The following is a 25,743-nucleotide window of genomic DNA, read 5'->3' on the forward strand; positions in this document are numbered from 1 at the left end:
TAAAAATTTTCTATTAAAAACGAAAGTTTATTGAATATTTCTTAATAAGAAAAATAAAATTGAAAATTTGTAAATTTAGCAAAATTTTCAATAAGAGACAAACTTTTCTAAAAAAAAATTTTCAGAATTTTCTATTAAAAACGAAACTTTATTGAATAATTTCTAATAAAAGAGAAAAAATTAAATTGAAAAGTTAAAAAAAGAAACTTTATCGAAATATTGAAAATGTCGAATAAAAAAGAAAAACTAAAATCGAAAAGTTAAGAAAAAGAGAAAATTTGATACAAATTTTTACAAAAAATTTAAAATTTTTCTACAAAAAATTAAAAATTTATTAAAAATTTTCTAAAACAAATTGAAAATTTATTAAAAAGTTTACAAAAAAATCAAAAATTAATAGAAATTTTCAATAAAAAAGAAAAGTTATTGAATATTTTTATAAAATTTTTTAAAAAAGAAAATTTTTGAAATTTCCTTAAAAAAGAAAAGGATTTAAATTTGTAAAATAAAAAAATCGAAAAATGAAATTTATTGAAAATGTTCAATAAAAAAATATTGAAAATTTTATTTAAAAAAGAAAAAAATATCGAAAATTTTCCTCAAAAAAACAAATTTATTAAAAATGTTCTATAAAATAATAAAATTAATCGAAAATGTTCAATAAAAAAGAAAATGTATTAAAAATTTTCTTAAAAAAAGCAAATTTATCGAAAATTTTAATAAAAAGATTTTAATTTTCAAAAATTTTCTATAAAGAAAAGAAATTTTATAAAAAACAATATAACAATTTAACACAAATTTTCTTAAAAAATAAAAAATAATGGATAATTTACTTCATTTTTTTCAATTTTGCTACAAATTGAACATATTTTAAAAAAGTTTTAAATTTCAATTAATTTTTTCCGCAAGACAAAAATGTGTTTTTTATTTAGTTTTACAATTTTTGTTTCATTTCTTGCAAATCTTATTTACAACCTATTTTAAGTCTATTTTTACATTAACAAAAAAGAAGAAGAAATTGTTGCATTTTTGCTTTATGCAAAGTATTTTATTTATCTAAATGTTTAAGTATTTTGATATTTAGTTGGTATTTGGAGCAGGTACGCCAAGATTCTCGAGTAAAAATAAATTGTTGACATAATTGGGAGTTATCAACGTCAATCGTTTTAGAATGCTTTTGAATGTATTTTTTTTTTTTATTTTAATAAAGATCAAAATAAATTTTAAAGTAGACAGAAAAAATTAAAGAATTTTTAAAGTATTTAAAGCTAAAGAATTTTGAAATTGTTTTGACTTTGGTTGAGGAAAATTAATGGATTGATTTTGGATTAAATTTAGTTTAAAAATTTCTGATTATTACTAATTTTGTTTATAATTACTTAAAACCTTTTAGATAATGACAAATTAATCAATTTGTTACAATGGGAATCTAATTGGAATACATTTTTATATATTTTTTGTATATTTTTCATAAAAAATTAAATTTTATTAAAGGTTTCTTAAAGTTGAAGTAATTATCATTATATTTATTAATTTTTTTATTAATTTTTCTATTATTTATTTTAAAATTCAAGAATTTTTCAAATTTTAACTTATTTTTCACTTAATTTACCATATTTACAGAGAAATGAAATCACAACAAAAGCAACCATCTGGCAACTTTATATGGTTTTTGCTAACATGACATTTTACTACTATTATATTACAACTCTGCAGGGTAAACTTAAAGAAAAAAACAAATACACTAACAAAAAGGTAAACAAATCAAAGCAAAGCCAGTCAAAGTTGTGCAAAATTAAAGAATGCGGAATGCAATTATTGGACTTAAATACCGATTGTTTATTGAAAATCTTTAATTATTGTGATGAAAAAGATTTAATAAATCTATCACGGGCCCATCGTATACTTCAAAATGTAATCGATAACAATATATTCCATAAATTAACGTTGGATCTGCTAATGTGTGGCCATCGCCATCAACCAGACATAATAAAACGGTAAGTAATTTTTAAGAAAAAGGCAGAGGAAACTTTTAAGTTATTTTCTTAATCTATTACCAGCACCCATTCCTATTTATCTTATGCCAATCGTTTGAAAATTGCCAAAAACTGGCTAAATGGCTGTTATCGTGAACAGCAATATTTCCATCGTTCCAAAATGTTTGCCACCAAATTACATTTGGAACGTAATTGGCTATATGTTTCCTACGCCGGTTACCTTAGTCAACATAAACGCCTAAAAGCTGAGGCTTTGCAAAGACGTTACCATCAGGAAATAACCACCAGTAATCGTGCTGACATTGCTGACTTTATAAAAAAGAATGATAGCATTTTTGCCGGACGTGTAACGGGCAGTTGTTTTATATATGAAGATGGCTATGCCTACGAACAACAATTACACCCACCCAAAGAGTATTTACGTTGTGTGGACTTTGCTGGTCAAATGTATGCCACTAGCACGGATAATTTTGCTAAAATATGGCGTCGTGAGGAAGAGTTGGGTTTGATTAATTTGGATTTGGTGAAAAATTTAAAACATTCATATAAGACTATGCGTTTCAATGTGTCGGGAGATCGTTTGTTTGGTGGTCTTTATACATCCACCTCTAGACGTGCTTTGCAAGAAATTGACTTAGAAAGGTGAGTACTGTTTACTTAAGTTTCTTGCATTCTATATATTTTTTAAATTTCATTCATCATTTTTGCGAAAAAAAAATAGTTGAGGTCTACATTTTGAGGTTTGAATTTATGTACAATTGGTGACTAATGTTTGTTTTATCTTTTTAAATGAATTAAATTGTTTTTCTTGCTGTTTATTAGTGCATATATGTTTGCTTTATCTTAATCATGAAAAGGCAGCTTAAATTTTGAACTAAAAAGTTGTATTTGTAAATGTTATGGTTATGTTTTTATTAGTAGGCGAGACTATAGTCTGATCTATAGGCGAGACTATAGTCTGATCTATAGGCGAGACTATAGTCTGATCTATAGGCGAGATTATAGTCTGGTCTATAGGCGAGACTGTAGTCTGGTTTATAGGCGAGACTGTAGTCTGGTCTATAGGCGAGACTATAGTCTGGTCTATAGGCGAGACTATAGTCTGGTCTATAGGCGAGACTATAGTCTGGTCTATAGGCGAGACTATAGTCTGGTCTATAAGCGAGACTATAGTCTGGTCTATAGGCAAGATTATAGTCTGGTCTATAGGCGAGATTATAGTCTGGTCTATAGGCGAGACTATAGTCTGGTCTATAGGCGAGACTATAGTCTGGTCTATAAGCGAGACTATAGTCTGGTCTATAAGCGAGACTATAGTCTGGTCTATAAGCGAGACTATAGTCTGGTCTATAGGCGAGACTATACAATTCCTTAAAACTTTTGACATTCATTTCAAGTAAAAAAGGTACCAAATGCAAAAAGTTTTCGATAAAAACAATGTCCACTTTTGTAAATATTAAAAAAAGTACTATTGACCAAAAAGTACCAAATTGCTAAATAATATAATTAAGCCTTCTCACGACAATTACCAAAATTAGGTAAAAAGTACCATTTCTAAATGATAAAAAAATGTTTTAAGAAAGTACCAAGTACACAGTTTTGCTTAAATGTACTAATTAGGCAAAAATGTACCAAAATTTAAAAAAAGTACAAAATGAAAAAAATTGTACAAAATGTTAAATATCGTAGTTATAGAAATATTTTAAAAAATGTACCAAATACAAAATTCTGTTAAAAAAGTAGTATTAGGAAAAAAAGTACTATTTAGGAAAAAGTACCAAAATTTTCAAAAAGTATTAAGCGGAAAATTTTCATAAAAATTTTTAAAAAAGTACTAATTTAGAGGAAAAGTATATTTTACAAAAGTACTTATTAGGAAAATGTACCAAAATTTTCAAAAAGTACCAAATGGAAAATTTGCATAAAATTTATAAAATATCGTAATTATAGAATTTAAAAAAATACCAAATACATAATTCTGCTAAAAAAGTACTAATTAGGAAAAAGTACCAAAATTTTCAAAAAGTATTAAGCGGAAAATTTTCATAAAAATTTTGAAAAAAGTACCAATTTAGAAGAAAATTATTTTGTTATAAAAGTGCAAATTAGGAAAAAGTACCAAAGTGTTCAAAAAGTACCAAACGGTAAATTAGCTTAAAAGCCATTAATTAGTATCGATTTTCAGTTTTAAAAATGCACCAAAGTGTTATTTTGAAAAAAAGTACCAATTTAGTGAAAAATCAAGAAAAATTTTATTTTATTTAGAAAAAATTTAGAAATTTTTTCTTTTGAAAAGAAAAAAAGTTTTAAAAGTTAAATGTAGAAAAAAGTTTTTTATAAAAAAGTTTTAACAAAAGAATTTACAAACTAGATTTTGAAAAATTTTTAGAAAATTTCAAATTGGCTAATTATAAAAAAAGTGTTAAGAAAGTTTAGAAAAGAAAAAAATTGGCAAAATTAAAAATCATGCAAATCATTCATGCTCCATTTACTATTACAACAATCAAGAAATCAATTTTTGTAAAAAAGAAAACAAAAAAACCCTCTTAAATTCCAGTGGCTGTGAACAGGATCTCAATTCCAATACTATATCCATATATGATCTCAAACTAAAGGATGATCATATACTTTTCACCGCCAACTTTGATACAAGTTTTCGTCTTTATGATCGTCGTTCGGATCGTGATGAAATGATATGGGAAGATCCTTTTGATTCATCATTCTTTTGCCTAGAATATGATGGTCTCTATGCGGTATTATGTGGCACTAAATATCATAGTCGTGTTAATCTCTACGATATACGTAAACCAGACAAACATATGCAATTGTATTTTCCCCAAATCAATCGCCGACGTCGTGGAGGTGAATTTAAATCATCACCCGTCTATAGTTTGGCCTGTGATAGTCGTTATTTATTTGTGGCCACTGATCATAATGTTCATGTACTTGATTTTAAAGTTGACTGTGCTGTGAGCCGAGATTATCGTGATATATTTCGACAAATGTATCGTATTTAAAAGGTTTTTATGTCAATCTCTTTTTCATGTTTGTTTATAATATATAACGTTTAAGTTTTTAATGTTTGTTTAAAAGATTGAAAAAAATGTTTTAATAAAGACTTTAGCTGATTTAAAAAAAAAAAAAAAAAATACAATTTATTTGTTTGTTTTAATAATTTTCTTCCTTTATTTTTATAAATCTTTTTTAAATGTTTGTTTTTATCCATTTTATTTTTCCTTTTTGTTTAACTTAAACAAGTGCTTCGTAACAAAGAAAAGAAAACAATTTAAAGTACAAAATTTTTTCTTAAGAAATTTTTAAATAAAATTCTTCATTATAACTATTTTGCTATTTTACATATTTTTAAAAAAAGAAATATTAACTAAATTTGTGCCATTAAACCTGTCTGTCTGTCTATCTGTTAAATAAATATGTGTGAAAAATTTTCTAAAAAAAAAACTTATTTACAATCCTTTAAAATCCAAAAAAAAGAAGTGTTTTTGTTTTATAAATAATTGCTGCTAACTAATATACAAATTAAATTTATAATTAATTAATTATTTTGATTTGTTTGTTTATATATTAAAAGTAAGTATAATTAAATTTCTAACAAATTAAACCCTTAATGAAAACCTTTAATTTATTATCAACTTTTTTTCTTTCTTTCATTTATATTAAAAAGTCTTAATTAAGAAACTCTGTGTCAAGAAGAAGAGGAAACAAAACAAGCGTGCTGGCCTTAAATATTGATTGATTGATTGATTTTTTTTTCTTGTTTAATTAAAACTAACTTATATAATGCTTAAAACTTAAATAAAGGCACCACTCTTTAAACTAAATTTTATAACTATCTTTGAGTTTCAGTTGTCGTTGTTGCTGCTGTTACATCTGCATTATTCTTATCTTTATGCTGCGATGTGGATGGATCTGTTGCTGTTGTTACTTTATCTGTGGTTTCATTTAGTGCTGCTGCTATTTCACCATTAAATTGCAGTAAACAGCCTAAAGCTCCAAAATAACCTTCATGTTCTAGGAAGAGACCTTTTAAGGTGCCATTCGACCAGAATTCCATGGCATAAGCCAGTAATTTCATAGCTATAGGATTAACACGCAGGAAATTACCAACAAAAACAACCTAAATGGAAATGTGTAAAAAGAAATAAACAGAAAAAATATTTAGATAATGAGTATAATCTCTGCTAATGTCTTTTAATGGGGAATAAACCTAAAATCTAAATCTAAAATTTGGTCTATATTGTAGTCTGCAAATAGGAGGCTATCTGGTCTTATCTATAGTTGAGACTTAAGAATGATCTTAAGTCTCTAGAACTGACTTTTCTATATTTTACACTATTGTCTTGTTTATAGTCCAGAATATAGTCTAAACCATAGTCCATCTTGTTTATAGTCCAGACTATAGTTTTGTCTATAGTAAATATATGGTCTTGCTGTTTAGAAAGTTGTCTTTAGTTTTGTTTGTATTCTTGTCTATAGTCTTTTTATAGACCAGACTATAGTCTTTTCTTTAGTCCAGATTATAGTCTTTTCTTTAGTCCAGACTCTAGTCTTGTCTAAAGTCCAGACTATAGTATTGTCTTTAGTCCAGACTAAAGTCTTGTCTATACTCCAGACAAAAGTCTTGTCTATAGTCCAGACTAATGTCTTGTCTATAGTCCAGACTATAGTCATGTCTATAGTCCAGACTATAGTCATGTCTATAGTGCAGACTATACTCTTATCCATTGTCCACACTTATAGTCTTGTCTTTAATCTTGTTTATAGCCTTGTCTTTAGTTTTGTTTCTATTCTTGTCTATAGTCCAGAGTATAGTCTAGTCTATAGTCCAGACTATAGTCTTGTTTATATCCAGACTATAGTCTTGTCTATAGTATAGACTATAGTCATGTCTATAGTACAGACTATAGTCCAGACTATAGTCTTGTCTTTAGTTCAGATTATAGTCTTGTCTAAAGTCCAGACTATAGTCTTGTCTATAGTCCAGACTAAAGTCTAGACTATAGTTTTGGCTATAGTCTAGACTATAGTCTTGTCTAACGTTTAGACTATAGTCTTGTCTATAGTCAAGACTGTAGTCTTGTCTATAGTCAAGACTATAGTCTTGTCTATAGTCCAGACTTTAGTCTTGTCTATAGTCCAGACTATAGTCTTGTCTATAGTCCAGACTATAGTCTTGTCCAGACTATAACCTTGTCAATAATCCAGACTATAGTCTTGTCTATAGTCCAGACTATAGTCTTGTCTATAATCTTGTCTATAGTCCAGACTATAGTTTTGTCTATAGTCCAGACTATAGTCTTGTCTATAGTCCTGACTATAGTCTTGTATATAGTCCTGACTATAGTCTTGTCTATAGTCCTGACTATAGTCTTGTCTATAGTCCAGACTACAGTCTTGTCTATAGTCCAGACTACAGTCTTGTCTATAGTCCAGACTACAGTCTTGTCTATAGTCCAGATTATAGTCTTGTCTATAGTCTAGACTGTAGACTATAGTCTTGTCTATAGTGTATACTGTAGACTATAGTCTTGTTCATAGTCTAGACTATAGCCTTGCCTATGGTCTAGACTATAGACAAGTCTATAGTCCAGACAATAGCCTTGTCTATACTCTAGACTATAGTCTTGTCTATAGTCTAGACTATAATGTTGTCCATAGTCCAGACTATAGTCTAGTCCATAGTCCAGACTATAGTCTAGTCCATAGTCCAGACTATAGTCTAGTCCATAGTATCTAGTCTGATCTAATATTGCAACTATAGTCTGGTCTGTAGTTGAGCTTATAGTATAGTTTATAGATGAGTCTATAGCCAAGACATATGTTCTTTTACAGATGTTATATTTTCTGTTGAATTGATCATAGTTAAGGCTATAGTCTCAAATATATATTTGAGTCTTTAGTTTGGTCTATAGTTGGGCATATGTTTTGATCTATGTCTTAGATTATAATACAAAATTGAGGCTATAATCTGATCTGTTATTGAGACTATATTCGAAACTTATTTTAGCTCTATAGTTAATGTTATAGTCTAGACTAGAGGTTATATAATATTGTATAGTTTATACTGTAATTGACATTATGGTTTGATCTTTAGTTGAAATAATAGAATGATATGTTATTGTAGTCTTAAGTTTACATAGGCTGGTCTTTAAATGAGACTATAATCTAGCCTATAGTTTAACTTATAATCTATTCATATTTTACTTTATAAACGGAACTAAATACTTTGATTTTATCCCCTATAGAGAATTGACGTAAATACAAAAATAAAAAAACAACTTAAAGCAAATAAATTATCAATTGATTGCATTCTATATATATAAAATAAATTTGCCGTAAATAATTTAAAATATTCCTATTTAGCATTTATCTAAGTTTAAATGCCAAAACAAAAACTACTTATCTCTCTTGCCTTTAATAACTCTATAACTAAGGAAATTCAGATAATAATAATAATAAAAAATTTCCCCATAAAACAAACAACAATAAATGCATAAACCAAAAAAAATAATTGCTGGTACTAACCTTATCGATTTTTTCATTGAGTGCACACATGCGAGCTATTAAACCGATATTATTGGTTATTGTAACTAAAGTGGCATTGGCAAGATCTTCGCGGGAGACAGAGGCTCGTTTATCTTGTATATGCATTTGACCAAAGCTTAGGAAAGAACAAAATGCAAAATTAAAAACAATAAAAGTTTAGTTTAGTTAAATAAATACCTAGAAGCCACTAAATCACCAGTCAAACCAAAACGATCATAATCTCCACCATAAATATCACGTACCAATTTGTCTACTTTGCGATTATCACCTTTGGTGGCCAATTGTATGGCCTCTTCAAAAGTAGTGCAGCCTGTTAAGAGGCAACACAAGCCCAGGAATGTACCACCACCCAAACTGCAAGAAAAAGTTTTTTTTAAAGAAATTTGTTTGTTTTCCAAATAACCGCCATCCATACCTAGTACCCGATACACGTTTATAGTTGTCAGGACCATAGACGGCTAATATGGAAACACCTGAGCCCACATTAACCAATATAAAGGGATAAGGTTGTGAAAAATCAAAAGCTTTTTTCTCACTTTTCCTGAAATCACAGAAAAATATTTCAATTACAATTTCGTAAATTAGAATAATATTATCAAAACTTACATTATATCACGGGCATTTTCATAATAATAACATTCTGTACGATTTTGTATTTCGGAAAATAGTATGCCTTTAATTAAAGTATCCAATTCATCAAATTTAGCCAATTTCATATTAACTTGCTGCAAAGAGAAAAAAGGAAAAAAAAATAATAAAAATTTTAAGAATTCATTCATAAGAAAGATTTCGTTTAGTAACTCACCTCACGAAAATCATTTTCAAATTTGTAAGCTCCTCCTCCCGTAGCACAGACAGTGGTTACCAATTCAGCCATACCCTTTTGTTTGGCCAGTGATAGAAAGTTGCCCATATCTGTGGTTTGAAAACGTATAAAATGCAACGAACCAGTACGTTTACGTATTTCCACATTGTCCATCTAAAAAAAGATTATTATTCTAATTACATTCTAGTTTAGGAACTAAAGTCAATTCGTTTTAATTTCTATTGCCCTATATACTATTTAAATCATATTTATTTATTAATTTTATTCATTATTATTAATTAATTTTATTATTAATATTTTAATTATTAAATCATTTAATTTAATATTTTGTCATGTCATTTATAACTCTCTGTGTATTAGTGGTTCGTTTTAAATGAGTTCTTTAAATGATAATGTGTGTTTTTAATAAAAAGTCCCAGTCTCTTGATAAGATTTGTAAGAAATATTTCCATTAGTCTGCAAAATTTTTTTTAACAAATTTTGACAATTTTTCTTTATTTAAAAAAAGGTTAATGTGTGGCGATCGATTTTCATAAAAGCAAAGTTCAATAATAGCTATTATCGGCTGTGAAGATTGAACTGTAGATTCGACTGTATCTTAATCTATATTGAAACCTATAGTCTTGACTATGAATCAATCTGTAGTCTGGATTTTATCTATAGATTTATCTAAAGACTAAATTATATATAACTATAATAGATCAGTCTATCATCTTGACTATAGATCAGTCTATAGTCTTAACTATGGATCACTCTATAGTCTTGACTATAGATCTGTCTATAGTCGTAACTATAGATCACTCTATATTCTTGACTATAGATCTGTCTTTAGTCTTGACTATAGATCACTCTATAGTCTTGACTATAGATCACTCTATAGTCTTGACTATAGATCACTCTATAGTCTTGACTATAGATCACTCTATAGTCTTGACTATAGATCACTCTATAGTCTTGACTATAGATCACTCTATAGTTTGGACTATAGATTAGTCTATAGTCTTGACCATAGATCAATCTATAGTTTGGACTATAGATTAGTCTATAATCTTCACTATTGATCAGTCTATAGTCTTGACTATAGATCAGTCTATAGTCTTGACTATAGATCAGTCTATAGTCTTGACTATAGATCAGTCTATAGTCTTGACTATAGATCAGTCTATAGTCTTGACTAAAGATCGGTCTATTGTCTTTATAATAGATCTGTCTATAGTCATGACAATAGATTAGTCTATAGTCTTGACTATAGATCTGTCTATAGTCTTGACTATAGATCAGTCTATAGTCTTGACTATAGATAAGTCTATAGTCTTGACTATAGATCAGTCTATAGTCTTGACTATAGATCAGTCTATAGTCTTGACTATAGATCAGTCTATAGTCTTGACTATAGATCAGTCTATAGTCTTGACTATAGATCAGTCTATAGTCTTGACTATAGATCAGTCTATAGTCTTGACTATAGATCAGTCTATAGTCTTGACTATAGATCAGTCTTTAGTCTTGACTATAGATCAGTCTATAGTCTTGACTATAGATCTGTCTATAGTCTTGACTATAGATCTATCTATAGTCTTGACTATAGATCAGTCTATAATCTTGACTATAGATCAGTCTATAGTCTTGACTAAAGATCAGTCTATAGTCTTGACTATAGATCAGTCTATAGTCTTGACTATAGATCAGTCTATAGTCTTGACTATAGATCAGTCTATAGTCTTAATCATTATGCATTCTGGGTTAAACATTGAACTGGTTAGTCTGTATTGTTTAACAAATTTATAGATAGATCAATTTATACTCTAAACTATAGATCAGTCTATAGGCTATAGTAGCGGCTATTGATTAGTCTCTACTATACATCACATTCTATTCTTTTGCTATTTTAAATTATTGAACTATAGACGCTATTTTAAGTTACAAACTGTCATTCTAAGAAAATGTTAAACTTTATTCTAACTTTTTTTCTCTATATTTAACAACATTTTAATTATTTCTTCCAAAAAAAACGAATAAAAAGCTGTCTAAGGTTAAAGCCTCAGACGCCAAACATAAGTTTTATTTCATTGATTTTAGCAAACAAAAATATGTACAAACCTCTAAAATAGTTTAAAACCCCTGATTTTTTTACAAATTCCTAAATAAATATGCAAATAAAATTGTTTAATAACAACTTAAGTAAAGTTAAAAAAAAAAACAAAATCAAGCTCATTGCCCTGGCTAGTTTTTTTTTAGGCGAACGTAAATTATATTTATTTATTATTTAAAAATAATTTCAAGTTTTTACATTTAGGAATGAATTGAAATTACTGACGTTAGTAAAATCTGAAAACACTGTTCGTTCGTCATGTCATATTCATTCATTTTCATACACACTTAAATGTTCAAAAATTCCCTATATTATTTGCTTTAAGTTTTTGTTTAAAATAATTGTTGTTATGTACTTAATAAATTTAAATAAAGTGTCAAAGTCTTTCAGCTTTTGTAATGTATTTTAACAGTGAAATATGTGAGAGTTTAAAGGGTTAGCAATCTAATTTGTTAATGAATATAGAATATAAAGAATATAAAGAATAACAATTGTACTTTGTAAATTTTACAAAATTTTACAGTGAATGGTATGAGTAGGACCCATTAGATTTATGCGGACTTATGTGGGAAGAAAGTGTTTATTTTTTTTATAGAATTGTAGAGAAATTATTCAGTTTTATTTTGCTACAAAATCCTTTTTTAGAACAAAGTCTTCATTTTGGTACAAAATCTTTATTTTTGCTACAAAGTCTTCATTTCGGTACAAAGCCTTCTTTTTGGTACAAAGTCTTCTTTTTGGTACAAAGCCTTCTTTTTAGTACAAAATCTTAATTTTGGTACAAAGGCTTCTTTTTGGTAAAAAATCTTCTTTTTTGAACAAAATCTTCATTTTGGTACAAAATCCTTCATTTTGGTACAAAATCTTCATTTTGGTACAAAATCTTCATTTTGGTACAAAATCTTCATTTTGGTACAAAATCTTCTTTTTGGTACAAAATATTCATTTTAGTACAAAATCTTCATTTTGGTACAAAATCCTCATTTTGATACAGAACCTTCATTTTGTCACAGAATTTTTATTTTTGGTACAAAATCTTCATTTTGGTACAAAGCCTTCTTTTTGGCACAAAGACTTCGTTTTTGTACAAAACCTTCTTTTTGGTACAAAATCTTCGTTTTGGTACAAAATTTTCATTTTGGTACAAAATCTTCATTTTGGTACAAAATCTTTATTTTAGTACAAAATCTTCATTTTGGTACAAAGCCTTATTTTTGGTACAAAATTCTATTTTGGTAAAAAATCTTCTTTTTGGTACAAAATCTTCATTTTGGTAAAAAATCTTCTTTTTGGTACAAAATCTTCTTTTTGGTACAAAATCGTTATTTTGGTACAAAATCGTTATTTTGGTACAAAATCTTCTTTTTGGTACAAAATCGTTATTTTGGTACAAAGTCTTCATTTTGGTACAAAATCTTCATTTTGGTACAAAATCGTCATTTACAAAATCCTAATTTGGTACAAAATGTTCATTTTGGTTGAGATAGAAAATGTCTGAAAATTGATACAAAAACTTATTTGCTATCAAAAATACTAATTTTATTGCAAATTTCGAATTTGATACAAAATCTATATTTTGGTACAAATTTCTCGATGAAGCCTCTTTTTATGATTATTAATAGTATTTCACTTCTAAAAGTCAAGTAAATGTAAAATAATTATTTTTTTCTTATAAACTTCCTTTTTACAAAACTGCAATCCCTAAAAATTGAAATTCAAAACAACAACTAGTGAGTATTTAAAAAATATACAATAAACAATTGATTTGAATATAATTTCTAACGTATTTATTTTGGCTTTACATACGAAGGTCAAGTTAACACGTTTTATAATTTAACAAGTTTTTTTCTTTTTTAAACAAAATAGGTATTAAACAATAAAAAAAGTAAAAAAGTAAATAAATACAAAACACGCAAATTACAACATTTTGAAATGCAAAGATTTCGAATTTTTTGTATTTTCAAATTATGAATTAAAAAACACAAAAAAGAAAGAAACAAATAACAAACACAAACTAGACTTTGTACTAACCTATAACTTAAACTGTTAACAAAAGCACTCTCCCTTTTGCTCTCTCTCTCTTTTGCACTCTTTAGCAGGCATGGAAAATTGAAATCTTGAAAATGTATCAACTTCTAACAATAAACTAAATCAGTTTTACAGTTTTCTAAAACTAGACTTTAGACTTAACTATAGACTAGACTTTAGACTTGACTGGAGACAAGACTACTCCCTGCACTATGTTATAGACTAGACTAGTATATAGACTAGATTATAAACTAAACTATATAATAGATTATAGACTAGACTATAGAATATGCTATCGAATATACTATAAACTAGACTACAGAATAAATTATAGACTAGACAATAGACTAGACTACAAACTAGAATACAAACTAGACTATAGACTAGGCTATTGACTAGACTATAGACAAGACTATAGACTAGACTAAGGCTAGACTATACAGTAGGCTATAGACTATAGAATATACTATATACTAGACTATATACTAGACTATAGACTAGACTATAGACAAGACTATAGAATAGACTATAGACTAGACTATAAATAAGACTATAGATTAGACTAGACTATAGAATAGACTATAGACTAGACTATATACTGGACTATAGACTAGACGATAGACTAGACTATAGACTAGACTATAGACTAGACTGTAGACTAGACTATAGACTAGACTATAGACTAGACTATAGAATAGACTGTAGACTAGACTATAGACTAGACTATAGACTAGACTATAGACTAGACTATAGACTGGACTATAGACTAGACTATAGACTAGACTATAGACTGGACTATAGACTAGACTATAGACTAGACTATAGCCTGGATTATAGACTAGACTATAGACTAGACTATAGACTAGACTATAGAATAGACTATAGAACAGACTATAGACTATAGAATAGACTATAGAATAGACTATAGACTAGACTATATACTGGACTATAGACTAGACTATAGACTAGACTATAGACTAGACTATAGACTAGACTATAGACTAGACTATAGACTAGACTATAGACTAGACTATAGACTAGACTATATAGACTAGACTATAGACTAGACTATAGACTAGACTATAGACTAGACTATAGACTAGACTATAGACTAGACTATAGACTAGACTATAGACTAGACTATAGACTAGACTATAGACTAGACTATAGACTAGACTATAGACTAGACTATAGACTAGACTATAGACTAGACTATAGACTAGACTATAGACTAGACTATAGACTAGACTATAGACTAGACTATAGACTAGACTATAGACTAGACTATAGACTAGACTATAGACTAGACTATAGACTAGACTATAGACTAGACTATAGACTAGACTATAGACTAGACTATAGACTAGACTATAGACTAGACTATAGACTAGACTATAGACTAGACTATAGACTAGACTATAGACTAGACTATAGACTAGACTATAGACTAGACTATAGACTAGACTATAGACTAGACTATAGACTAGACTATAGACTAGACTATAGACTAGACTATAGACTAGACTATAGACTAGACTATAGACTAGACTATAGACTAGACTATAGACTAGACTATAGACTAGACTATAGACTAGACTATAGACTAGACTAGAGACTAGACTATAGACTAGACTATAGACTAGACTATAGACTAGACTATAGACTAGACTATAGACTAGACTATAGACTAGACTATAGACTAGACTATAGACTAGACTATAGACTAGACTATAGACTATAGACTAGACTATAGACTAGACTATAGACTAGACTATAGACTAGACTATAGACTAGACTATAGACTAGACTATAGACTAGACTATAGACTAGACTATAGACTAGACTATAGACTAGACTATAGACTAGACTATAGACTAGACTATAGACTAGACTATAGACTAGACTATAGACTAGACTATAGACTAGACTAGACTATAGACTAGACTAGACTATAGACTAGACTATAGACTAGACTATAGACTAGACTATAGACTAGACTATAGACTAGACTATAGACTAGACTATAGACTAGACTATAGACTAGACTATAGACTAGACTATAGACTAGACTATAGACTAGACTATAGACTAGACTATAGACTAGACTATAGACTAGACTATAGACTAGACTATAGACTAGACTATAGACTAGACTATAGACTAGACTATAGACTAGACTATAGACTAGACTATAGACTAGACTATAGACTAGACTATAGACTAGACTATAGACTAGACTATAGACTAGACTATAGACTAGACTATAGAATAGACTATAGACTATTTAAAAAAGCACTGAATTTTTCATTCCTATTTAAAAGATACTGAATTTTCCACTTCTGCTCTTAAGCTTTTCTTTGTTTGCTTCATTACTCACCTGTAAATGTGTATCTCTATGACCTGTTTTGCCATAAGCTGAATTTTTCGTTAGATAACGTCTAATGCTTCTTAAACTTTCGGCCTCTTGATCTTGTTCATCTGGTGTAATATCTTTGGGTTCAAAATACACCAATTTCGTCAAAGTGCCACCAATATCCATGCCAAACCAGGGCATAGCTAAAAAGAAAGAGAAAATTTGTTTTTTTTTTTAATTAAACTAAATAAACAATTGTTTTCTTTCATTTTTTTAACAAAGATTTCAATTAAAAATTTATACCTGTTTCTATTAGTTCTTGCAACATTGTTTGAGTCGTTGTCGTTGTATTCGTGTTCGTCGCTGTACACATGTTTAGTCTTTAAATGTTAGTTAACTATGATTTGTTTTGTTTTATTTTTTGTATATAGAAAGACTATAAAATTAACAGTAGTAGATTTTGATTCCTTGCGTAATAAAATTTCCACTAGACCGACCTTATCTAGCCGTGTCTCTTCAAAACTCACTCTTTACTAGCCGACACACACACAAACACACACACACACACACTCCAACAATAGTTTTTGAATGTTTAATATATTTTTTTTAAATTTGTTTTTTTTTTCAAATGGCGCGTAGTGAGTAGTGTACGTGAGTTTGTATTTGTTGTCGGTTTTCTAACGCTCTTTAACAATAATAATAATAAACAAATAACAGGCGATTTTATAAATATAAATAAATTAGAAATCTGTTAAAGATCGTTTTTGAAATTGTTTAAAAGTTAAATTTTGCTTTTGCTTTGTTTTTTTTATTTTCTAACTATTGCACTCTTTCTTTATTTTCTATTTTTGGTTAGAAATAAAATAAAGTAAAAAAAAACTATTTTTGTTCTAGACGGAAATAATATACGATTATAATATCTTAACTGAATTATTAATAATTGTTGTTGTGACTATAGACTAGACTATAGACTAGACTATAGACTAGACTATAGACTAGACTATAGACTAGACTCTAGACTAGACTATAGACTAGACTATAGAATAGACTATAGACTATTTAAAAAAGCACTGAATTTTTCATTCCTATTTAAAAGATACTGAATTTTCCACTTCTGCTCTTAAGCTTTTCTTTGTTTGCTTCATTACTCACCTGTAAATGTGTATCTCTATGACCTGTTTTGCCATAAGCTGAATTTTTCGTTAGATAACGTCTAATGCTTCTTAAACTTTCGGCCTCTTGATCTTGTTCATCTGGTGTAATATCTTTGGGTTCAAAATACACCAATTTCGTCAAAGTGCCACCAATATCCATGCCAAACCAGGGCATAGCTAAAAAGAAAGAGAAAATTTGTTTTTTTTTTTAATTAAACTAAATAAACAATTGTTTTCTTTCATTTTTTTAACAAAGATTTCAATTAAAAATTTATACCTGTTTCTATTAGTTCTTGCAACATTGTTTGAGTCGTTGTCGTTGTATTCGTGTTCGTCGCTGTACACATGTTTAGTCTTTAAATGTTAGTTAACTATGATTTGTTTTGTTTTATTTTTTGTATATAGAAAGACTATAAAATTAACAGTAGTAGATTTTGATTCCTTGCGTAATAAAATTTCCACTAGACCGACCTTATCTAGCCGTGTCTCTTCAAAACTCACTCTTTACTAGCCGACACACACACAAACACACACACACACACACTCCAACAATAGTTTTTGAATGTTTAATATATATTTTTTAAATTTGTTTTTTTTTTCAAATGGCGCGTAGTGAGTAGTGTACGTGAGTTTGTATTTGTTGTCGGTTTTCTAACGCTCTTTAACAATAATAATAATAAACAAATAACAGGCGATTTTATAAATATAAATAAATTAGAAATCTGTTAAAGATCGTTTTTGAAATTGTTTAAAAGTTAAATTTTGCTTTTGCTTTGTTTTTTTTATTTTCTAACTATTGCACTCTTTCTTTATTTTCTATTTTTGGTTAGAAATAAAATAAAGTAAAAAAAAACTATTTTTGTTCTAGACGGAAATAATATACGATTATAATATCTTAACTGAATTATTAATAATTGTTGTTGTTATTAGTTTAACAATCTAGTTGCTTATTGAACGCGGTGTGTCTTTATAATTAACTAATAAAAATTATACATTTTTTCTAATAAGCGCATATATTACTTATCATACGACGTTTGGGGCCAAATTATTGCCACAGCAATAGCGTTTTTTTTATAAATTATTACTTAAATTGATCATGTTTGTAGTGTGTGTTTGATTTAGTATTAAATGCGAGGGAAGTTTGTAAAGTGTTGATTTGATGTATAAGTAGTCGAACTATTATAGTTATATTGTTCATAGAAAACTGCACTTTGAAACCTTTAAAGTTTAGCAAACATTATGCCAGTTTACTAAGAATTAAGCCGTGTTTCATGGCGCCTGAATTGTTCAGATTTGTCTTATATACTTTTACCTTTCTTCCAGCTTTTTCTAAGCGCCTTTTCATGAAGGACTCATACTTCTCAGTGAGCGACTCAGATTGTATCTCGTATAAGTGCCAGCTGATTTTAGAGGTAGAGTGGTTTGATATCGTCCTTTGTGTCTTTGCCTTTGGGAATTTAAAATCTTGTTCGGTCTTTTCTCATGCACCTATCCAGTTTTAGTTGTTCCCATTAGAAGGAGTTTTTTAGTCCTATTTAGGTACAGGAATCTTAAAAGGACTTTGGGAGATGTCGAGAGACACTATGTAAAATCAGAAACCAAACACTGTAGAGTGTTTGGTTCCGTGCCAATAGCTTGTAGATTAGTTCAGCTTGTATCGTAAAACTAACCCAGGTTATAGTAGAACGTGGCTACGTGAGACGTAAGTTAAGATTGAATCCAATCGGGGAATATATGCTATAGGGTATAGAAGAGTTAGATCATAGTATATCTATCCATCCATCTATCTATCTATCTATCTATCTATCTATCTATCTATCTATCTATCTATCTATCTATCTATCTATCTATCTATCTATCTACTTATCTATCTATTAATCTATCTATCTATTAATCTATCTATCTATTAATCTATCTATCTATCTATCTATCTATCTATCTATCTATCTATCTATCTATCTATCTATCTATCTATCTATCTATCTATCTATCTATCTATCTATCTATCTATCTATCTATCTATCTATCTATCTATCTATCTATCTATCTATCTATCTATCTATCTATCTATCTATCTATCTAATAATAGATTAATTTCCATAAATTTATTCAGTTTTTCCTCAATTTTTCTGTCTACCCTCCTATTACCAATATATTTGCAATTGTATAAGTATCATTTTAAAATTCACGGTGATAATATTAATAAATATTGTAGGTGCTATAATCTCTTATCAATCAAATGCTTGGTGTTAGAATGGTCAACAAAAAATACTTAAATAAAAAATCCCAGAGGCGTGAACAAACAAAAGGGGAAATTGGCTTTCATTAACAAATTTCCTTTTTCCATAAACTTAACTAATCTAATCTTAAATAGAATTTTTTTCGAATTTTTTCTTAATATAAAACTTACACAAAATTTCTTGCTCCTCTAATGGTAGATTGTTGTCCTCTTCAACATTTTCTAGATTATTTTTTATAATTTTATCACTTTCTTTTAATTGAACTTGATCTTTGAGCACTAGAGGTGGTCGTGGTGGTGAGTGGTGTTCTTGTTGGTCATTGTTTAAATTATCTTTTTTATTAGTTGAATCTAAAACCAACTTATCTTTTGTATTTGCAATATTATTGTTGTTGTGATTATTTGTATTGGAGGAGTTTTTATTATTGTTATTATGAGAATTACGTATTTTAATATTTTGTGTATTATTTTGATGAGCCAATTTCCAGGCACTACGCCAGGAATTGCGTTTTCTTTGTAAAGTAGGCGGCATTATGGTGGGCATGGGCACTACCAAAGAAGACTTTTTATCACCGTTATTGTTAGCATTTGCACTGGGTTGTAATTTAAATATTTTCAAATTTATGGAATACTTGCAATTATCACGATTAGGTTGTTTCATGTTTTTTTTAAAGAATTTTGTTTTTTTTTATAATTTTATAACAAAAAAAGTAATTTTGTATAAAAAAATAAATATCACAGTTTTTATTTATTTAGATTACTTTAAAGGTTTTGAAATTAATTTGAAAATATTAATTATTTTTATTATAATTTATAATAAAACTAAAACATTTCTTTAAAATTTTTGTTTTTTGTAAAATTTATTTTATTAAAATTTGCAACATTTGTTTTTGATTTTATTTTTAACGAAACACTCTTAATTTAAAAAAAAAAAAAAGCGTCTGCTGGGCCAGCCAACGTTTAGCCAACTAAACAACGAGCTCTGTTAGAAAAAGTTATTTGAATAGAATTTCAAAATTCCAGCAACGAGCGTCGTCTAAACGATGATCGTCTGATTATTGTCGCAAGACCTTATTAACATATTAAAGTTTAGCAAAAAATACAAAACGCTTATAGAAAAAAAAAAGCTAAAACAAGCAACAACTAACTTTGCTCATAGCAGCTTAAAGATTATAATGCCATAGAGACAGTTTCATACAAGAGAATTTTCAAATACTGGCGAGAGTCTAAAAAAAAGAGAGCTTTTTGATACATAATAAAATAGCTGAAAGAAATGTTTAAGCAGAAAAGCATGGTAGCCAGGTGTTTATATATACATAATAATGTAAATTGTCTTTCGATTCCAAACTATTTATCTTTCATTGCTTGTTTATTAACATAAAGAGGAAAGGGGGCTAATCTTTCTTCTCTATTTTTGATACATTAATGACGTTTTGTACACTCTCTGTCTGTCAGTTCAACTAGTGGATCTGTTTGTTTTTAGGTTTTTTTTTGTTTATTTTTTCCATTATTATTGTTTCATATTTTAATGATTTTTTAGTCTTGCAAACGAGTTTGCATGTTATTGACACACTGGCTTTAATATTATTTTATTATTAAAACATTTTTTTAAACGTCTGCTGCTGCTTGGTTGTTGTTGCTTGCTGCTTTAAGCTGCAATTTTTTTAAGTTTAAATTTGTATCATGTAATAATTTCCGCCAAAAATAAAACTATTTTAAACATTAAGAGAAATTAGCCACAAAATACCTGCCTTGTTTAGTTAATTGTCGCAGATTTAAATGCACCATTTTTTTATTAATATTTTCTTACTTTTTGTATTTAATTTTTTTCTATTTGTCAAAAGTTTTTGACTTAAACATAATATTTACATCGAAATTGTTTATAAATATTTTCAAATTTTCATTTTTCTCTTTGTTTTCACGTGTTTATGTGTGCTTTTCTTGTTTATATATGTATTGCATAATAATACATATTTTCATATTTGGATATTCTATCATAAAATTTATCTATGAGTCGTGTGTTAACAAGTTTGTAAAAAAGGCGGGCAATTTAAGTTTGTACTAAAGAAATATGTCTTAATACATTGTAGGCTAGACTCTAAACTAGAGTATAGACTAGACTATAGACTATACTACAGACTATACTACAGACTATACTATAGTCTAGACTGTAGACTAGACTATAGACTAGACTATAGACTAGATTATAGACTAGACCATAGACTCGACTATAGACTAGACTATAGACTAGACTATAGACTTGACTATAGACTAGACTAGACTAGACTAGACGAGACTATAGAGTAGACTATAGACTAGACTATAGACTAGACTATAGATTAGACTATAGACTAGACTATAGACTAGACTATAGACTAGACTATAGACTAGACTATAGACTAGACTATAGACTAGACTATAGACTAGACTATAGACTAGACTATAGACTAGACTATAGACTAGACTATAGACTAGACTATAGACTAGACTATAGACTAGACTATAGACTAGACTATAGACTAGACTATAGACTAGACTATAGACTAGACTATAGACTAGACTATAGACTAGACTATAGACTAGACTATAGACTAGACTATAGACTAGACTATAGACAAGACTATAGACTAGACTATATATTAGACTATAGACTAGACTATAAACTAGACTGTAGACTAGACTATAGACTAGACTGTAGACTAGACTATAGACTAGACTATGGACAAGACTAGACTATAGACAAGACTAGACTATAGACAAGACTAGACTATAGACAAGACTAGACTACAGACTAGACTATAGACTGGACTATAGATTAGACTATAGATTAGACTATAGACTAAATTATAGACTAGACTATAGACTAGACTATAGACTAGACCATAGACTAGACTATAGACTAGACTATAGACTAGACTATATACAAGACTATAGACTAGACTACATACTAGACTATATACTAGATTATATACTATAAACAAGACTTTAGACTGGACTACAGACCAGAATATAGACTAGACCTTACACTAGAATACTCAATTTAAGTTTTAGTACAAAATATCACTTTTAGTGCAAAATAAGGCTTTATTTAAATTTAGTTCAAAACTTAAATTTTAGTACAAACATTTAAACTTAGTACAAAACACAAAATTTAAATTTTAGTACAAAATTTAAATTTTAGTACTAAATTTCAATTTTAGTACTAAATTTCAATTTTAGTACTAAATTTCAATTTTAGTACAAAATGAAATTTTTATTACAAAATTAAAATTTTAGTAAAAAATTAAATTTTTATTACAAAATAAAAATTTTAGTTCAAAATTTTAGTACAAAATGAAATTTAAGTACAATATTAAAATTTTAGTACGAAATTAAAATTTTATTACAAATTAAATTTTTATTACAAATTTTAGTACAAAATTCAAATTTTAGTACAAAATAAAATTTAAGTACAAAATTCAAATTTTAATACAAAATTTTAGAACAAAATTAAATTTTTATTACAAAATCAAAATTTAGTAAAATGAAATTTTAGTACAAAATACATTTTTATTACAAATTTTAGTACAAAATTCAAATTTAAGTACAAAATTAAAATTTTATTACAAAATTAATTAAAATTGTAGTACAAAATTAATTAGAATTTTAGTACAAAATTAATTAAAATTTTAGTACAAAATTAATTAGAATTTTATTACAAAATTAAATTTTACTTCAAAATCAAAATTTTAGTACCAAATGTATTAAAATTTTATTACAAAATTAAAGTTTTATTACAAAATTAAAATTTTAGTACAAAATTAAAATTTTAGTACAAAATTAAAATTTTAGTACAAAATTAAAATTTTTGTAAAAATTGTTTACTTTAGTACAAATTTACATTGTACTAAACCTTTCAAAAGTAATACAATGAAAAATTTTTAGTACAATATTTCAAATATAGTACAAAATTAATTTCTCAACAAATGTTTTAATTTTTATATAAAACATTTTTGTACGGATCATTTTAAAATCTTTTACAAACTTTTAACTTATTGCAACTTAAGCTATTTTATCTAACATTTACAGCATAATCTTGTTTTGTTAAACCTTTATTTAATTGAATTTTATTTAAAGCAACAAAAACTTAAAAATATAATTTTTGTTTATAAATATTTTGGGCTGATATCAAACTATTGTTTATTATTGCAAACTCTTTCTTTTTTTGATTGTTACTTGGAAAACTTCCTACAAACTGGAAGTTCACATTCATTGGAATTCACAACAGTTATAAATTTTAATTATTTTTAAACCGGCAAAAGAAACTTTTGTTTTCACTGATTTTTATGCAAAATTTTCAAAAACTTTTTTTAAACATTTTTTTTAGTTATAAATCAACGTGTGATATAGTTAAAGAATTAGTAATATTTGTATAGTTTATTATGTACAATATAAAGAAGAACTGATAAAAAAAAACACTACAACCACACCACAACTTATTTTAGATATACTTTGCATGTATAACAGTACGACAATACACACAAATGCCAAAAAAAAGAAAACAGAAAACACATGTAGATGATGACAAGTGCCTAATTCCGAATCAGGCGACTTTTTTTTATCCAAAATATAATAAATCTTTTGTTTTTGTAATGAAAATTTTCAATGTTAATGTCAATTTAGAAATTGTTAACTAAAACTAGAAACACTTGTTTAAGATATTTTAACTAAATAGAAAATTAAACAAAAAGTTTAATTAAAACAAACATAGTAAACACCCACCTTTGGCCAATTGTCTCTTGAGAGAAGCAGCATCCTCAGCAGATTGTTGTGACGACATAATTCTTTGCTTTTGGATGATTACCGGAATAGAAAAATGTTTGGGTAGAAGAGTGGTATATAACTTCTTGCTTATTGCTGCATACACTATATTCTTTGTAATACTTTTTCTTTTTTTTTATTAATTAGTTATGATGAATCAGCTAGTTTCGAGATCACCATTCAAATGAAAACACTCGTCCGCAAAAAAAAAAGATCTGTATCTGTTGCGTAGCAATTTGAACAGCGGTAATAAAAGAAAATTATAAATTGCAAACAGGAAAACCAGCAGACAACCAAACCAATTGATGAAATGTAGGAAGAAAAAAAAAACAAAATACTTCTTTTTTTTTAACACAAAATATTACGTGGAATGTTTTCTATTTGGAGGGTGTGTTTGTGTGTATTTGTTAATTTTTGTTCTTTAACTTTATATATCTTTTTTTCTTTTGTTATTAATTACTGCGGCCCTGTATTAATAATACAAAAAAATACACACAACAACAAACATTTAGACAAATTTTTTATTATAATCACAAGCTGTGGTAACTTTTTCTATACTAGAAACAGAATTGCAGTGAAAGCAGCTGTCTTTTGCTTAAGCTATTTAACTCTGGCAATGCTGTTGTCAAAAGTGTTGCCATTTATTATTTGACAAGAGAAAAACAACACTGTGGCTTTGTTTACAAAATTAAAACTACAGATGGCGTTTAGTGGTAGTAAACACTCGATGAAAGAAAAAAAGTATGTTGATAGAACTATAGATTAGTCTATAGACTACACTATAGACTATATTATAGACTAGACTATAGACTAGACTATAGACTAAACTATAGACTAGACTATAGACTAGACTATAGACTAGACTATAGACTAGACTATAGACTAGACTATAGACTAGACTATAGACTAGACTATAGACTAGACTATAGACTAGACTATAGACTAGACTATAGACTAGACTATAGACTAGACTATAGACTAGACTATAGATTAGACTATAGACTAGACTATAGACTAGACTATAGACTAGACTATAGACTAGACTATAGACTAGACTATAGACTAGACTATAGACTAGACTATAGACTAGACTATAGACTAGACTATAGACTAGACTATAGACTAGACTATAGACTAGACTATAGACTAGACTATAGACTAGACTATAGACTAGACTATAGACTAGACTATAGACTAGACTATAGACTAGACTATGGACTAGACTATAGACTAGACTATAGACTAGACTATAGACTAGACTATAGACTAGACTATAGACTAGACTATAGACTAGACTAGACTATAGACTAGACTATAGACTAGACTATAGACTAGACTATAGACTAGACTATAGACTAGACTATAGACTAGACTATAGACTAGACTATAGACTAGACTATAGACTAGACTATAGACTAGACTATAGATTAGACTATAGACTAGATTATAGACTAGACTATAGACTTGATTATAGAATAGACTTTAGACTAGATTATAGACTAGACTATAGACTAGATTATAGACTAGACTATAGACTACACTATAGACTAGACTATAGATAAGACTATAGAATAAACTATAGACTGGACTATAGACTAAACTATAGACTAGACTACAGCCTAGACTATAGACTAGATTATAGACTAAACAATAGACTAGATTATAAACAAGACTATAGACTAGACTATTG

At 27.8% G+C, this 25,743-nt stretch overlaps 3 protein-coding genes across 6 annotated transcripts in view; 2 read left to right on the forward strand and 1 right to left on the reverse strand.

Annotated features, from left to right (window-relative positions):
• The window catches only part of LOC111689943 (protein ORD), a 57,464-nt gene extending 55,710 nt beyond the window's left edge, over window positions 1-1,754 (forward strand). Inside the window, 1 exon segment of the mRNA XM_046951332.1 lies at window positions 1,624-1,754. The gene's annotated coding sequence lies outside the window, so the exon portion shown is untranslated.
• Window positions 1,647-5,131, forward strand: LOC111687384 (F-box/WD repeat-containing protein 4). The gene is made up of 3 exons (XM_023449817.2): window positions 1,647-1,997; window positions 2,061-2,639; window positions 4,555-5,131. Exons 1-3 carry the CDS (start codon window positions 1,666-1,668, stop codon window positions 5,012-5,014), a joined length of 1,371 nt encoding a protein of 456 aa, XP_023305585.2. The 5' UTR covers window positions 1,647-1,665; the 3' UTR covers window positions 5,015-5,131.
• A 534-nt stretch (window positions 5,132-5,665) lies between these two features.
• On the reverse strand, window positions 5,666-24,589 carry LOC111687383 (pantothenate kinase 3). 4 transcript variants are annotated; one of them, XM_046952060.1, is made up of 8 exons: window positions 24,015-24,589; window positions 17,013-17,191; window positions 9,367-9,540; window positions 9,168-9,286; window positions 8,977-9,102; window positions 8,739-8,915; window positions 8,541-8,676; window positions 5,666-6,132 (listed from the first exon to the last, which is right to left on the reverse strand). In XM_046952060.1, exons 1-8 carry the CDS (start codon window positions 24,070-24,072, stop codon window positions 5,845-5,847), a joined length of 1,257 nt encoding a protein of 418 aa, XP_046808016.1. In that variant the 5' UTR covers window positions 24,073-24,589; the 3' UTR covers window positions 5,666-5,844. The 4 variants fall into 4 exon arrangements, with proteins under 4 accessions (XP_046808016.1, XP_046808013.1, XP_046808015.1 ...); XM_046952057.1 differs by lacking the exon at window positions 24,015-24,589 and adding an exon at window positions 19,425-20,003; XM_046952059.1 differs by lacking the exon at window positions 24,015-24,589 and adding an exon at window positions 17,292-17,423.
• Between the last annotated feature and the right edge of the window lie 1,154 nt (window positions 24,590-25,743).

This window comes from Lucilia cuprina, chromosome 5, assembly GCF_022045245.1.
Source record: "Lucilia cuprina isolate Lc7/37 chromosome 5, ASM2204524v1, whole genome shotgun sequence".
NCBI classification, from domain to species: Eukaryota; Metazoa; Arthropoda; class Insecta; order Diptera; family Calliphoridae; genus Lucilia; species Lucilia cuprina.

Coding starts and splice junctions, on each gene's coding strand:
- LOC111687384 (XM_023449817.2), top strand. CDS start 1,666: ATGGTTTTTGCTAACATGACATTTTACTACTATTATATTACAACTCTG. Junction 1,998..2,060: donor CAACCAGACATAATAAAACG/GTAAGTAATTTT, acceptor ATCTATTACCAG/CACCCATTCCTATTTATCTT. Junction 2,640..4,554: donor CAAGAAATTGACTTAGAAAG/GTGAGTACTGTT, acceptor CTTAAATTCCAG/TGGCTGTGAACAGGATCTCA.
- LOC111687383 (XM_046952057.1), bottom strand. CDS start 19,914: ATGAAACAACCTAATCGTGATAATTGCAAGTATTCCATAAATTTGAAA. Junction 9,103..9,167: donor GAAAATGCCCGTGATATAAT/GTAAGTTTTGAT, acceptor CTGTGATTTCAG/GAAAAGTGAGAAAAAAGCTT. Junction 8,916..8,976: donor AAACGTGTATCGGGTACTAG/GTATGGATGGCG, acceptor TTTTTCTTGCAG/TTTGGGTGGTGGTACATTCC.